Genomic DNA, 16,955 nt, shown 5'->3' on the forward strand with positions numbered 1-16,955 from the left:
ATGTAACCCCTTATGAAATTTCGCAAAAATGGCCAAAAAATCGATTTCTTCCGGACATGTCTAGAAAGATTCGCATGTTAATGCTGATCAAGAATATATATGGTTTATGGGGTCGGAAATAATTCCTTGACTTAGAAAAATATTATTTTGTATTATAAAATCTGATTTTTTATATAAAAAAACTTTTTGATTTTTATTAAATTAAAAATATCATTACTCGGCCAAAAGAGCATTAATTTTAAATCGGAAAACTTTTCTGTGCAAGATTTTCTACAGTTAATAAATCTGCATACTTCATTTAAAAATTTTGAAAATTCAATTTTTTATCAAAATCAAAAATTTTAATGATGTAACCCTTATAAAATTTAGCAAAAATGGCCAAAAAATCGATTTCTTCCTGACATATCTAGAAAGATTCCCCTGTTGATGCTGATCAAGAATATATATACTTTATAGGGTCGGAAACCGTCCTTCACTGCGTTGCACTCTTCTGACTAAAATTATAATACTCTGCAAGGGTATAAAAATATTACTTACATGTTACTCCTTAAAGATTTTCCAAATTTCTTTCCCTGATAATAAAAAAACACTTTACTCTTTCGGTTTTTTTTTTTGTTTTGTTTTTAATTTGTAATTTATCATCAGTTTCAGAGTTTTTTTTTGGGTTTCGAAATGTAGTGTGTTAGTTTAATAATAGTTTGCTTATCCGTAATTGGTAGATTAATTACACTTAGATCCATTTTACATATATGTTTGATGGCCAACCACTTATCCAGCATTTAAAGATTACATCGTAAACACATTTACCATGCTCGTCCTGTCCGCTCCCCCTCGACTGATCCTCAATTCAATATCAATTTTTACAACGTTTTTTCTTCCTTTTTGTTTTAAAAATAAAACAATTTTGAGAACCAATGTTTTGTTTTCGTTTTTGGAAATAATTTAAGCTCGAATTTTGTATTGTGTTGATTTGAAAACATTCTCTGTATCTCTGGGCATTTATCACTAAGTAACCAATTAATTTCGCACAGAACTGCATAGAGTTGCTTAAGAACTAAATCCTCTCCGTTGATCCGATCCCCTTCTTTGGCTATAAAAATTAAATTACATTTAGGTTATATGCTTTTTGAACTTTTGCACTATTTTGTTGTAGATGTTTTTAGTTTTTTTTTTTTTTTTTGTCTTTCATTGTTTGTTTTATCCTTTTTTGCTGCTGCTGTGTGAGTTTGTTGTTCGTTACATTAAATTACAACAAATTAAGTAGTTAAGATTAGTGTTTTGTTTGGTTTTACAAATTTTAGTTTCACTTCGATTCGTATCGTTTCATTTTTTTTATTTTTTGCTTTGTGGTGCTTGGCTAAGGCGACTTTTGTTCGGTTGCTTTCACTTTGTTGTTTTTGTTGTCTTTACATTTTGCAATATATTTAACTTTTGTATCTGTCCGTGTTCATGCGTTTTTCCGTTATCCGTTTTCACATTTTCATTTAATACGTACACAAAAAAATAAGGAAAATATATATATTTCAAAACGAAGAGAACATTTTTTAGTCAGAAAAAAAAAAACAAAGAACAAAGGAACAAACGAAAATACACTTTAGTCGTTTTTAAAATTTGTGCTAGAAATTCGGCTATTAAAATTATTTAAGTTCGTACATACACTTGGAGAAAAAGTACACATCGTCGCTTCGTTTCATTGTATTTCTTTTTTTTGTTTTCTTCGTTACATTTTTTTGGTTTTCACTTTAACATATTCAGTCTTTCAGCTTTCAACATAAATAAATTAATTAAATTAATTTATTTGATTACATTTAAAAACATCTTGTTGCTGGTTGGTTTCGCTGCCTGTAAATAATTTCGAGTTCTATTGCATTTATGTGGTAATTTCTCGCTTGTCTGCCCGTTGCTTGTCTTTAAAATTTATAGCCAAAAAGTTGTTTCAAGAGAATTTTGAAAAAATTTCACATCCCGTTCAAAGTTGGTTGTAAAAGCCAAAAGTTTGCTTTGTTTGCTTTGCTGCCTTACTTAACTTACTGCTACTTTTCTTGTATTTATCATTTACATTTAGTTGTAGTAATTATTATATATTTTTTAATATAGTTTTCCAATCTCAATCCACCATTTTCTTTTTTGTTTTTAAGTAAACTGCCTTCGTTTTGGGTTTCCTCAATTTAAAATCTTTTTTGCATGGACGTAGCATCTATTCGATCTCCAAAATGGTTTTGCTTAACCTTAATTTAAAGTTATATATATATAAGAAATATATAAAATTTTGTGTCTAAATTCAGTTGTTTTTAGGAGTTTTCATTTTTGGTTGAAACTAAAATCACTTTCCGACACATTTCCTCTGAAAGCTTACTCAAATATCAATCTCCATTTCTTTTATTTTGGTTTTGTTTTTGGTTTTGGGTGGGGCTTACGTTATCGTAGTTCTATATAGTCTTTATTGCGATCATTGCTTTTATATACGCCAACTGAAAGTTTGGTTGTCTAAAATTGTTTCTCATTTCGCACGTTTCTTACTGTATAAACCGGTCTCTTGTTAAGGCATCTGCTTTTTGTCACTGAAGTGGTAGGTTTTTGTTTTGTTTTTAGTTTTGGTTTTTGCTTTTCAATATGTTTTTTTTTTTAGCTGCATTGGAATTTTGGTTTAATTTCTATTTCAACTTAAAATTTCCCGTGTAATGTTTAAAGACTCCGAAAGTTGATTTTATATTTGCCCAAATGTTCTTTTTTTTTAGATTTGACTCCTAAAAACAACGAAATACATTTGTTATTCATTAGTGAATAATTTTGCTGTGCCTTAAGTTACAATTTTAATTTGAAAAGTTTCGTTTGCTTTTGGTTTTTTTTTTTTTTTGCGTTGTAATATAGTTACTAGACAAAGTTTCTCGATTTAAATTCAATTTAGAATTTAGACTTTCGATTTTATTTTTGGGGATTTCTTAATTTAGTTTCTCCTTCTATATATCTCTTACTCAACTTAAAATTTGGTTTATGGTTCGGCCTAAAATTGTATGCAGTTTACAATGCGCATTTGTTATATTTTTGTTTTTTTTATAGATTACTTTGAGTATTAATTATTTTTACGCATATAATGGCCTTGCTGGTTACGGCTTCTTAATTGTTTAGCTGAAAATTTTAAATATAAAAACAAATACCATACCTAGTTTAAATATAAAATAAATAAAAACACTTTGTTATGTTTCAAAATCAAAGAATAGTTTAATTTTAATTGAAAAACTTAACATTGTATAATGAAATATCAACTTAGGTTTGTTTTTTTTTAATACAAAAAATATATAGAAACATTAAAAAAAGTAATGTAAAGCATAATTCTTTAAACAAATCTTTAAAAATATAATTTACTGCATTTATTCTTTTGTATTTTTGTGGCAAATTAAAAGTTTTAGTTATTATTTTTAGTGGAACTTTCGCTTTTTGCCACCACGCTTCTTGCCCTTGCCCTTCTTGGCCAGTTTTCGCTTTTTGCTGCCATCGCCACGCATCGCAGATTCCCGGCTGATTTCTCCAAGGATTTCGTCGCCCAGTGTTCCTGTGGTTAAGAAAGTTATCTTAATTAATGATACTCTGCTTGAGAAGCCCGGGAGATGACACTTACCCAAGGTGGTCAGCTTGCGTTGACGATGCTTCTCCGCCTTGGTCACCGGCAGACGCATCAAATAGGTCTCCTCGTACTCCTGCTTCTCCTTTTGCGCATGTGACAGTATCTGCTGAGCCCGCGAGCCAGAGGATATCTCAGTGGGAGCATCCAAGTACTCCTCCTTGAGGTCTTGCAGCATAGAGGAACTAGGGAATAATTCAATTAAAATTAAAGAAACCTACACTAGAAACTCTCATCAAACTTACGTGATGGACCGCTTCTTGGCCCTTTCCAAAGCCTTCTTCTCCTTGTCTGCATCCCGCTCATCCCCATCGTAGTACACAGGCTTTATACGTGGCGGCACATAGACTCCTGACTTGCCAGCCGTGGCTGCCTTGCGCGGCTTTTTCGCTGGTCCTGCTCCATCCTCATCTTCCTCATCTTCATCCTCCTCACTATCGCTACCTGCTTCTGCCTCATCCTCATCGTCATCATCTCCATCACGGCCTGCTCCAGCCGCACTGCTCATCATATCATCCGGATTTGGCTTATAGAGTATGGGATCTGTACTGCTGGACACCCCTGTGGTGGCTGTCTTTACCAGCTTATCGATCTGATAGCGCAGCTTGTGGTCTATGGGCCGAATCTTCTCCAGCACTGTGCGTATTTCGATCAGGCGCTCAATGGAGGGATCACCCTCAATGGTCTCGCCGGAGCATTTGCGCAGCACCACGTAGGTCAGGTTAATCAAGTAGTCGAGCAGCATGTGGTATTTCACCTCGAGGAAGCTGAGTCCGTACTCTGTGGTCAGTTCACCGCGCTTCACACGCTGCAGCATGCCCTCCACGAGATCTGTTACTTGTTTGACATTGCTGTTCATCTCACCCAGAAGTTGGATGGCCTGAGGAATGTCCTGTTGCCCCTGAACCTCGCAATCGTAGTCGAGTGCCTGTGGAGGAAAGACAGTTTTTTTTAGTTGGTAATTTAAAGCGGAAGAAAGGGATAAGTATATTTATTTATAGATATTAATATAAATATATATTTCAGCTTATATATATATAAATAAATAAGATGCATAACGCTTGCTAAGGTGAGTACCCAAAGAACCCACAAGAAGTGACCTCTTTAACTGCCTTTTCATCGAAATTTCATAATTACGTTACGCATCTTATTTTGTACTTGTATGTTGTACTTATTCTGTTTTACATGAAATTTATTTCTTAAGCAATTTAAAAAAAATCTAAAAATATATTAAAGAGCTCACCATGCTGATGCTCAGATATATTTTACGCAACTAAACCCAAAGTCCGCCATTTTGGCTTATAGCAAATAATGCACTTGTCCTGGCCCAGGGACAGACCTGCAGCAAGCCCTCATCATTGCGCAAAAATGAGTAGAATGGTATTATATCATGCAAACAGCACCCCCCTTCGGGTTATGTGTCGCGAAACTCATTTGCATATTTTATTGGTTGCCATTTAATTATTTGCATTTTACAACATTTTTGGCCACACACACACACAGTCACCTCTCATCCTGCCCAGCTCCACACCCATCATCCCCATTGGAGGGCATCTGCTCTTTGACCGACCCGGCTTATGCTGCATTTATTTTCAATTAATATTAATAAAGCAGGCGTCGCAGGACTGGTCTGGTTTAGGATGGGGGATTTGTCTATTCTAGAGATTAATTGCAAAATAGCATGGATCGCACAATTTTTTTATTGTGGCTCGTTTCGTTTGTTTTTGTCATTCGTGGTCTGCGAATTTTGTCTGCAGTTTACAAAGCAATTTACCAAATAATTATTTTGATAGCAAAATTTGCTGGTCGAGTGCAGAGAGCTGCCCGCAGGTTTTATGGCACTTTTTGCCTCGAATTTGCATATTATTATTGGCAAATTATTTTAATTGCATTTTGTGGCCAGGCATATACATAAAACAAAGTGAATTCCTCTCAAAATGTGGCTAAAATGGGAAATGGAATTTATTTACGGCGGGGGCTCGCTATTTTCATATACATATTATATAAAATAAGTACAGTTTTTTGTATACATATTTAAATATAATCAAGAGTACAGTTGATTCAAAATGCGGGTTCATTGGAATGTGAAAATAACAGAAGGTGTTCAGTAAGGAACAAATATAAAGTTCAATTATTTATAACATATTGCATGAATTATAAACAATTATTTTCTGAAAATAACAGCAAGCTAATGATGGGTTTTAAAAAGATAACTTGGAAAAACACTAAATTTATCTTTTTCTTATAAAAAAAAATCAACAATTAGCTTCTTAACCTGTATTTTTGACCAGAAAGAAAGCCTTTCTAAAATATATATGTGTATATTAAATGAAACCAAAAGTAAAAGTAGAAGAAACTTTTCTTTAAAAGATCCTACCTTAATATGTCGATAAATACAGAAACATCATTTATTTAATCATCGTTAAAGGTCTATGTTTTAATGTAGTTACTTAAATATTTAAGTTTATAGTAATGTCATATTTTTAAAAATTTTATTTATTAATGTATCTCCCCATAATATAAAACTAAACAGCAACAAGGCTGCAATACTCGTTTTTTTTTAAATAATTCTTTACTAAATTCACAAATTTTCAAATATATTCATTTAAACCCAGAATCCCTATAAATTTTAATCCCTAAACAATCGACATTTCATTAAAAATTCCGTAAATACTTGGTACTATTTGACATTGTACAAGTAAAGCCTGTAAGTCTGACAGTATAAACGTAATTACGCCTGTGACACGCACTTGACTAACGTGGAAAATAGCTAACCTCCCTGACCCGGGGAAACAATAGCGTTGAATAAAACGCGGGCCATATTTTAGGAGCAACAGCCAATTGCAGTAACGATGATGCTTTCCAACTGGCTGCCATTCCAATGCCCAAACACAATTCCACCATCCCAAAATAAGCGAAATGAGATGGGGATGGGCATAACGAGGCCTCCCATTAAAAACACCAGCAATAACAACTAGGGGGTAACAACAACAGCAACAACAACATGGGACCTGCTGCCAAAAGCAATTACAACAAAATGGCAAACTATAGTTTTGGTCCCCACACTAGACCCAATGCATCCCTTTGCGTGGCGAAATGATTTAAAATTCGACGGGCTTTTTGTGTAATTTTCGAATGGGGGAAACAAAAACGACAACAAACAATGCAATTGTTGTAGTTGCAGTTGCAATAGCAGTTGCAGTTGCAGACGCAGTTGTTGCAGCATTAACCGTTATTTAGCAATGGATTTTATGTGTGTTGAGGGGGTCTGAAATGCGCCAGTAAGTAGGCAATGCAAATGCAATTGAATGCATTTTCGGGTGGCCAGGGATGTGTGACCACCCCACCCCCCTTGGGTGGTACATATGTACACATGTACATGCTAGCACTCTTGTCCAGGCTGTCAACACTATATATATATATGTATATATATATTTATATATATATATACAGCTCCCTCTCTTTGCGCCACCGAATAAACAAACAATTTTTCCCTGGCATTTTTGCCGGCGCATGAATAAAATATAAAATGCAATTTCTGTTTGTTTGCCTGGCCAGGTTATAGGACTCCCCTACCACCCACCACACCCACTGTACCCCTTGCACCACAATCGCAGAAATTAATGACAACATTTGATGGCGTCTGACTCTGCCTCTTTGCCTCATCCCTCCTCTGCACAGTTTCCGTCGCGTCTGAAATTATCATGGTCTGAATTTTGGTATCCAATTTGTTTTTTATATTATTTTATGCATTAATGCCATAAACAAATGTTGGTATGAGCGTGCGTGTGTGTGGTTTGGAATGGCGTCTGCGATAATTACGTAAATCCCTTGCATATGTATAGGCTGCTCTCAAATTGGCATTGCGTGCATAATTTTTGACAGACGGCAAAAGATATATACAATTGTGTGGCTTGTTGGGGGAAAGGGTTTCAGTATGCTAACAATTTTCATTATAGAATGATTTGCGAATAAGTGTGTGGTTGAAAATGATAGATATATTTACTAGAACTATTTTCTTTTAGATACAAATTAATTGAAACTACTAAGAAAATACTTTTTAAAGCATATATGAAATGCTAAAATTGTTTCTGACTTCACCTTTACATTTTTAAAAAGGTATATACATATAATATAATATTTATTAAATTAATTTTAAACCAAAAACTTTCCCTGACCAAGCTAAACTCTACTACAAACCCACCTAAAAACCATTATCCATCCAAGACTCCTATAAGCCCAGCACTAATGCCACCTTGACATATCCCAAATCACAGGCCCAAGCACTTGGCACCGATTTGATGGGTGCAGTTGAGAAGGTACGTGGCAGCAGGATCACTCGTTTCAATTAGAAGCCTTCCACAAATGGGAAGGACACACCCTCGAAATTCCAACCACGTTGCGTTGCCAGCACGGTGACGCCCATTAGAAATCGATTGACATAACTCAAAAATTGTGCAAATTAACGTTAAACCAGCGAGCCAACGACAATATGGGGGCTATGGAGTGGGCCTGGGTCTCCACATAAATAACGGCGGTTCGGGTCAGAGCCAGAAATATGACCCGGCAGGAGGGGGAAGCACAGAGCACAGAGCACTGAGAGCGGAGCGGACACTTTTTGGCGGCTGGCTGATGAAATACGCGCACAGGCTGGCGCCTAACCGCAGTGAGCCACCCAACCACATGGTCATCCTTGCTTCGCGGCGTGAAGTTTCTCCCAACCGAAAAACAGGGGACATCAAAATTTATGCAACGTTTCGGGCTACGTGTCGCTGTCTTTGTTGCCACCACAACAGTTGTTGTTGTTGATGCTATTGCTATCGTTGTTGCTGCCATGTCCTGGGTCCTTGCATTGCCAATATCCGAAATATTGATTGGAGTTTATGGGGAGAGAGTGCTGGCAAGCGCAGAGCTTAGCCAGCTATTTTGGAGACCCAGCGACCAGCGAGCAGAGAGCCACTTGCTAATAAAATGAAACCGCAGCAAAATCGAGCAGCGAAAATAGTGTTCCGAGAAGAGATTTCTCCCAAAAAGAGTGATAAAAACTTATGGATGATATAATGAATGAGATCTTTAAGCTACTAGGATAGCAATAGGTCCTAAACAGGAATGTTTTCTTTAAAATTAAATCCTTAAATACAGTTAATAATTATATTTATATTATTTTAGTTATATTAATTATTTTTATAGTTTAAATTATATAAGTAAAGTAGGAGCAAACAAATTTCCTAAAGGGTTTCCTCAAAAAAAGTTTTACTAAAGGTTCTTTTACAATTTAATTAATAATTGAGGTTTGAAATCGCTTTAGAAAAGTGTCTAAAAGTATGCAATGAAAATTATTAAGTGCCAAATGCTTAACATGGTAGAACAGCCTAATTTTTGACACCTTTTTAAGGATTTTAAAAGCTTTAGTGATGATTCTAGGATCCCCGAAGAAGATAACAAATAATACATATATTTTTCATGATGTTCATAACAACAATATATATTTCTCCATGACATTCCAAACCCTACAACCCAACAAATTGCATTCCAACAAAAATGCCTGACATTTGACACTGTCATTATATTTGTTGCGGTTCTGATGTTTGTTGGATTTTCTGGCCGATGCATTGGGTAGATGTTTCGTTGGGAGGGACGATGATGATAATGGGGGTTAGGTTCGAAATTGGACAAAAACGGGAAATGAAACTTTTGCGGTGCAGCAGCAATGCAAATGTGAATATCCCTAAATGTACAGACACTTTTGCATATGCGTGGATTTGCATTGTAGCATCCACTATGTGTACATAAATGCTTATATACGCGACGCCACTCATATATGCGAATGGCAATAAATAATTGCATATTTTATACTGCATTGCACACACACACACACAGACACACACAAGGAGAGGAGGAAACACCGCCATTTGCCGCCTCAATTGGCATTTTGCAATTTTCAATTTCGGTTTTTTATTCATTTCGGCTAGCGATTCAGCGATCCACTATTTATTTAAATAATTGGCAAACCCAATACTAAAAGAAGAAAAAAATTAAATTAAATACAAAATTCACGAATAAAACCAGATGGGGAAAGGGGAAAGGCTGGCGGCGCTGTGGTTGGCTGGGATTTGAATATAAAGAACAGACAAATTGATTGCAGCCCACAAAACGGTCATTTCCCATGAAAATAATTGAAATGTAAATTATAAAAGATGTTTTTTCCTATTCGATTTAGCATTCAATTTAAAGGGAATAATAGATTTTTAGGAATTAACTTTGCTAAAAATATATTTTTATTCAATTTGTGTACTTTTTTACTAGGTACAAAATAATTTAAAGCTTACTTTAGTCTCTAAATTATAAAATATATTTTCTTCTATGAAAACTTTTGTAAAAAATATAAATTTAAACAAATTTTAAATCTCTTTCTGACTTTAAAAATAATCTGAAACATATTATACATTTTTAATAATTAAGTCCTATGATTATCTAAATTCCCTAGACTTGCTTCTTTTTCTTAAATTTCTAAATAAAAAAAAACCTCAACTCACATAAATATGAAACATATTTTCCCAGATTTTATGCTAAAAAAAAGAGAACATACTGACAAGACGTACATGAGCACCGCAAACACAAACAGGGACCAATTTTTGCTAGAAAAAAAACCTCTGACAAAGCGAATTCATCGTTGCAGGCTCCTGATGATACGAGATGCCGAGCCAGAGGACAGGCAAGTCAAACAGGCTGAGCACTTTTTTTGGAAAACTGTTTATCCTTTTGACCGGAGGCTGGCAGCTCACACGTTGCTTATACGACGCGTGGTCAACGTTGATACACCATTTTCGCATCATTTTTTTTTTGTTTCCTGTTGGCCTAAACAGGCAACAAAGTGCCACGCACACACCCTTGGCGGAGGCGTCGTCAATGGTCAAATGTCGCGCTGGAAAAGCAATTTCCATTGAAAGAGGGGGCCAAGGGATCGTGGGTTTACAAATCAAAAGAGCAAACAAGGTTAACACGTTTTACTTGGGGGAAAAAAAAACCCCAAGGAAGAAGGAAAATAAAGGACTTGGTTTCAAAGTATGGGGTTAATGTTATAAATATATTGAATTAAGGTACTACAAATAGTAATTTAAAGAAATTATAAAATTGCCAGACAATTTTTTAAGTATTACAGGAATTTCTGTAGTTATGCAGTATGGGGTTTTTAAAATATATTAAATCAATATTTAGATTAGATATATTTATTTAAAATATCCCACCTAATAATGGTCTAATGAGATTCATTCTTAGCAAATGAATTTATCTATATTGAGCTCAAAAATAAGCTCTATAAATTCATGTAGAAAATAAAATTTAAGTATTGAATCTGACTCAAAAATTTCCATTTCACACTCTTTGTATTCCCTCAGCATTTCCCCCATTTCCCTTCCGATTTCATCTCGAAATCCCCTTTTTTTCTGTACTCTCCATATAGGAATATTCTATTTCCCTCAACCCCTCCCCCTCTTCACACTGTTCGTTATTATTTAAAAAATGCAAATATACCAGGCACATACACAAACAAAGCGGACAAGAGATGAAACAAACAAAAATAAAAAACCAAAAACAGAAACGCGCAGCCAGGAACAAAAAAAAAAGAAACGACATTGCTATGAAATATTGCCAATCAGAAATGAAACCGAAAATAAATCGATTGTTTCAACAAACGCACATAGCGCTCACAACAACAACAACAACATAGGCAACAACGGGGCCAAAAACAATAATAAAAAAAAAAAAGAAGAGCAACAACCATATGTCAATGCTGCGGATCGAAAGAGTCCGAGAGAGGCAGCCCCTGGTTTCGTCTCTTTCCCCAAAAATTCTGCGTAACGCGAAAAAATTGGGTGGTCGAATGGGTTGTGTTGGGTGGAAGTGGGTGGTGGATGCCATTCGTCGTCGTGGTGCGAGTGCAGTGGGTCGGCTGAGTGATTGCCGCGTCTATGTGTGGGTGCAAATTGAAACAGAGTTGAGAGCACCGATCCCCCGAAACATTCGCCCGAGGCCTGTCCAGTTGGAACAACCGCAGGCACTGAGAAAAAATTTGGAGAATACTTATTGGAGACTTATACGTAAGTAAGAGTTCATAAAAATTAATATATATCTAACAGTATAAAGATATAGATATAAGGATACATAGACGGGTGGATAGATCGATGGATTGATGGATAGATGGATAGATTGAATGGCATATAGATGGATATATGGATATATAGATCAAAGATAAATATATATATAGAAAGACACATACACAAATCAATAAATATATAAATATAAAGATAGATAAATAGATAAAGGACCCTTTCAAGCCACCAAAGATTCGTGTAGATAAGTTGAAAAATACTCCTAAATTATTACTTTTTTCAAAATTTAAATAAAAATCCTTACATCCCACAAAAATTTTTTTTCCGTGCACAGATTCTGCCAGCCCCTGGACACGTTATGCCAGCCATGTGTCGTTTGCTCGTTGGTCGTTTGGGCCTGGTTCGTGTCGCTTTGCCGCTTCTGGCCAAAAAAGCCTCGCGGGCCCAACAAGCGCGTCGAGTGATTGGGTGTGGTGGTCAGAGGAGAAGATGACTATGGAGCCAGGGCGGGGGGCCCGCGGTGCAGTAGGCGGGTTCTGGGATCTAGGACTGGGGGAGTTGTATGGATTCCGCTGCTGCACGTTGCATTTGCATGTGTGAGGCATAATTGGACGGCACGGAACGTGAACGTGAGCAGGCCCAGAGACGCATTGAATGGCAGCCACAGAGATACAGAGACAGAGAGAGAGAGAGAGAAAGAGGTCTGCTTCTCTCGTTTTCTCTAGCTCCAACCGGGCCTTTGCATATTGATGATGTTGCTGGAGGATTCCGCTTCCCCTGTCCTTTTGGCCAGTTATTGTTGGCTGCCTTTTGCAAACGAACAACGTCAAAGGTTCGGTTTTTGGCAAGAAACGGAGAAGAGACCATTCCGGCTTTAAAAAGGCCAGAGTCCTTGGAATTGGGACAACATCTGATTGAGCATTCTTGGGCCAAAGGAGTGGGTAGAGGGTGAAAGGAATTGTGAGTCCTAATTAATTGAAAAATCATTTTATTGCGGTTAAAGGAAAGGGGGTTTAAGCTTTTTAGTACGTTCTATTGATTTTAACAGACGAGAGATAGGATATCATAGAATTAGCAAAGTAAATTATTTAATGATTTCATTTATTAATACGTTTTTCGTGGGTTTTTCATATGCCAAAGCATATATCTTTCCCAACATCGTAGTTAATAAATAACACTTAGGGTATATCCTTTACTCTAGCTAAAAAATAACACAGTTCTATACAAAAAAGATATGTCAAAAACTTCTTTAACCCCGCATTTATAGAATTCCCATGTTTTATCGCAAATAAAGCCCAACTGGCTAAGTTCTTTTTTATCGAAAACCACCTCGGGATACCTATGTACGATTTCTATATGCTCTCTGTATCCCGTTCATTTTTCTGGGTGTGTCCATATTTTTGCACGTTGAACAAAAATTATTTATAAAATACACAAAACACAATTGTGTACACACAATATATGTATGTTTATATATATGGTAAAGTGCAGGAAAGCGACGCTCTCTCGCTCGCTCTGGCTCCCTCACATAAATTTACGTGCCAATAAAATAAACAAGCGTCGAGTTTTTGGTGATTCGCCGCCACATGGCAAAGGCACCAGAGGGGGAAGGTGCACTGGGGGAAGAGCACAGGATCTGGCGGCACAGGAAGAGCAAGCGACAGAGGCTTTTTGCCAACCAGCTTCAACATCCTTTCCCCGCATTTCTCCATGCATGCATAAATCGCGCGAATTTTTAACGTTGATTGTAGTACGGGGCCGGAATAACCGTGTGCCCAGGACAGCCAGCCAGCGAGCCAGTCGGTCGGACACACACACAGACGTTGTCACAACAAATGCCTCGCGAATTTTATATAAATTTTAAATACAATTTGCTATTGAGCCTGCCACCTTGAAAGCGAATAAAAACAACAGAAAATGGCAAACAAAGCTTCGAACGGGCGGATATGGATTTTCCAAGAGGGGGGGGAAGGGTTAGACAGTCCGCGAATATATAACATTTTTGGGGGGAGGAAGTGGACAAACTGTCGCGTAATTGGAAATTGTGTATTGTTTTGAGAGAGGTACGAACAGCACAGATAGCCAGCAATGTTTTGTAGACTGTTTCCCTATTTTTCTTGTATAGCTCTTTTTATTTTTTTGAATGACAAAATATTTGTGTACATGTCCGTTGGAGATAAGGAAAACAGGCAGCATGGAATAGGATTAGCAATTGTAGCAAATATTGGAAATCACTATGGATATTGTGAAAGGTTTATAAAATATCAAGGATTTTAAGTGTTAAGCTGGGAAATGGGGGAATTTTCTTTGTCATGAAACAATACTTCTCATATAGGAATTTGTAATATAATAATATATTTAATATAATATATTTTTAATATATAAAACCTGAGAGTTTTAATTACCTTTAAATAGATGCCCAAAATAATGCTACAAAAAATGTACACCTACTTTGGTACCTAAAACCTATCATTGCATACTTTTAGACACATTTTAAAAGGTATAAAAACTCCCCGTTTTTAATTTATGTATTACCCTAGATAACTTTATTTGATTTTATTATTATTACAGATATAGTAGTTTCCAAAACTACACAAAATTAGTGGGTAATAACTTAGTTTTCACGTTTTAATTTCCTATATAAATTATTTGTTGATTTCTTCACCAAAATGAAAAGTCACAGAATTAAATTACATTTACCACCAGTACACAATTAACGCAATTACCTTCTGTCACCACCCACCACCCAAGCTCCTTAGCAGAGAAATCCATTTGCGGCAGACAACAGATCCTTCCCCCAACCCACTCCCAAAATCCCACGGAAATCCACTCACGCATCGTCCCGGGTCCAAGTCCCGTTTATGAACTGGATGGATAATTGAGAATGGAGAATGTAGCTGGGAAGAAACGCGTCTAATCTATTAAAAACCCGCACAAAAAAAGCGAAAACAAAAACAGCTGAGGGGGGAAAAATACAATTTTAACCAAAAACGGGACAGAAAGGACACGGACACAGACACGGTACGGATGCGGATAAGGATAAGGAAAGAGGACAGACTGCCAACTTAGTCTCGAGTGATGAATGAGCGAGTGCATTTTCCGCAGTTATACAACTTGACAACCGCAATTCGTGGGCAGGAGCGCAGATAAATTTCATAAATTAAATAGACAAACATACATACTCAGAGAGCATATTACCGGAAAATTGCTGGGGCAACCCTTCGAAAAAAAACTGCACGAAAAAAAAATTCAACCCGAAAACAGAAAATCTCATTACAATTTCAACGCGATCAGACAAAGCAGCATCAGCGGCGGAAACCCTGATGATGAAATGGATTTTTATCCCAAAACTGGACACAGCGAATCCAAGAAGTATGAAAAGGACGAATAGGGAAAAGGGAATTATGGAAAAAAAAAATCAGGAAGACCCATAACAAAATCGCTTACAATAGAAGCTAGCTTAAGATAAAGACTTGTGGATACCTATTACTTTGGCATAAAGTTGTTAAGGAAAGTTATGCGTACTTCTGTAAAAGATAATAAACTATATAAGATGCGTAACGACATAGGATTATTTTATTTTTATTGTGTTATTTGAAACCACAAATTTATCAAAACTTGTTTTTAAAGGGTATGAAAAATAAAAAAAAAAATAAGGCATCAGCAAAAGTGGAAACCATTGCTCGCTCCACCGGACAACCGACCATCACATCACCACCGCCCAACAACAAACAAGGGCATGGAGCGAAGAGGTGGTCCTCAGCGCGTAAAAAATGCAAATCCCAAGTCAAAGCTTAGCGCCGTAGTAGCCCGTACGTGGCAACCTGGCAACATACATACATACATACGTGCCACCGGCCCCACACACACACACTTGTGCATGGAAAATGGGTAAAAAATCCTACGCAGGAATGGAATTTCAAAACGTATGTCCCAGCATAATGCAACACACTCCGGCGGGGCGAGCGGGTTATCCGGGATCCGCTTGGATCTGTGAAGTGAGCTTGGGGAAAATTCAATAAAAATGAAAAAATAAAGCGCTGGAAAAAAATAAAACTTCCCTCTCTGCGTCGTCTGTCGCTGTTAGCATGGGTTTCGAATTGGAGGCCAGGGCTTGGGCTGTGTGCATGGGTTTACCAGGGGGAGAGAGAGTACTCCGGTTACCCCGAGTCTTTGGATCAATGACGAGAGTGCGTTGAAGTGTAGGGCAAACAATGGCAAAATGGTATAAGCAAATGCAAAACGAGATATTTCTTCATATGGATGGGTAAAGGGGGAACCAAAGGATATATTTGAAATCCGCATTACACTCAGTCGTTTGTGTTGTTCAACAAAATTATGTATATACTAGCAAAAGATAAGTAATACTTTGGGCAATATAAATAAATATTTTAAAAGCTAAAAGTTTAAACATAAAGAGTCTTAAGAATTAATAGAAAAAAGTAATGTTAAGCTAGATCAATCGAAGATACTGATGACAGACTTTAGCCTCATACAATATTCCCCCAAGATCTTTTTCCCATTTCTACTGCAGCCCATCAATACCGATATATCTCCTCGGAGACACTTACACCGTCCAATCCTGTCCAATTGAAATGGGCGAAAAACCTGTCGCTAGCTCTGACTTCAATGGTAAAAGTCCTCCTTTCCCACAGGATGTCCCGCAAAACCTGTCAGTTTTCATTGCCACGAAGCGCTGATTAAAAGACGCTTCCGTTGCTTCCAAACAGACGCACCAGGAGACGCATCTCCCCGCAGAGGAAGCTGGCGGATTCCTCGAATCCACGCCTTTCCTGCCAGCAGATGGCCATTAGCCTTCGCGTTGGCCCAAAGGACCTGGCCAAAGGACCAACTAAACAGACGTCAAAATCATTGCCATTACAAGGGGGCTGGGATCGGGACCTACGAGTGGGTATGGAGCTTCCGCAGCTAACAATGAAACGGCGCCCCCCCTTGTCCCTGTCACAGTGACTGTCCCTGTGCCCTGTCCAGTCCAGACCCTTCTCCTTTTGCTGGCCAGGCGTGGTGGTCAACTGTCCCGCCTTAACCCGTCAGCCACATGCCTGGCCGCGGAAAAAAAATACCAGCAAATGGAATGGCTGTTTCGGTGGGAATGTGAAAAGCGTCGCCGGTTCAAGCTCAAGTAGCTTGTGTGCCATTTTTTCTCCCCATTTTTCTTGCTGCTCGTTTTTCACGTTTTTGTTTGGGAACTTTTGCTCTAT

General features: G+C 37.2%; 1 protein-coding gene across 1 annotated transcript in view; it reads right to left on the minus strand.

The window, feature by feature from the left end:
* Nucleotides 1-3,193: 3,193 nt before the first annotated feature.
* Nucleotides 3,194-16,955, minus strand: part of LOC108074455 (neuroguidin) — a 44,897-nt gene continuing 31,135 nt past the window's right edge. The window contains exons 2-4 of the mRNA XM_017166513.3: nt 3,868-4,550; nt 3,620-3,807; nt 3,194-3,553 (exon numbers count right to left, since the gene is read on the minus strand). Coding sequence (XP_017022002.1) covers nt 3,420-3,553; nt 3,620-3,807; nt 3,868-4,550 — 1,005 coding nt within the window. The 3' untranslated portion in view covers nt 3,194-3,419. The remainder of the gene's footprint in view (nt 3,554-3,619; nt 3,808-3,867; nt 4,551-16,955) is intronic.

The sequence above is a fragment of the Drosophila kikkawai genome, chromosome 2L, assembly GCF_030179895.1.
Source record: "Drosophila kikkawai strain 14028-0561.14 chromosome 2L, DkikHiC1v2, whole genome shotgun sequence".
NCBI lineage: Eukaryota > Metazoa > Arthropoda > Insecta > Diptera > Drosophilidae > Drosophila > Drosophila kikkawai.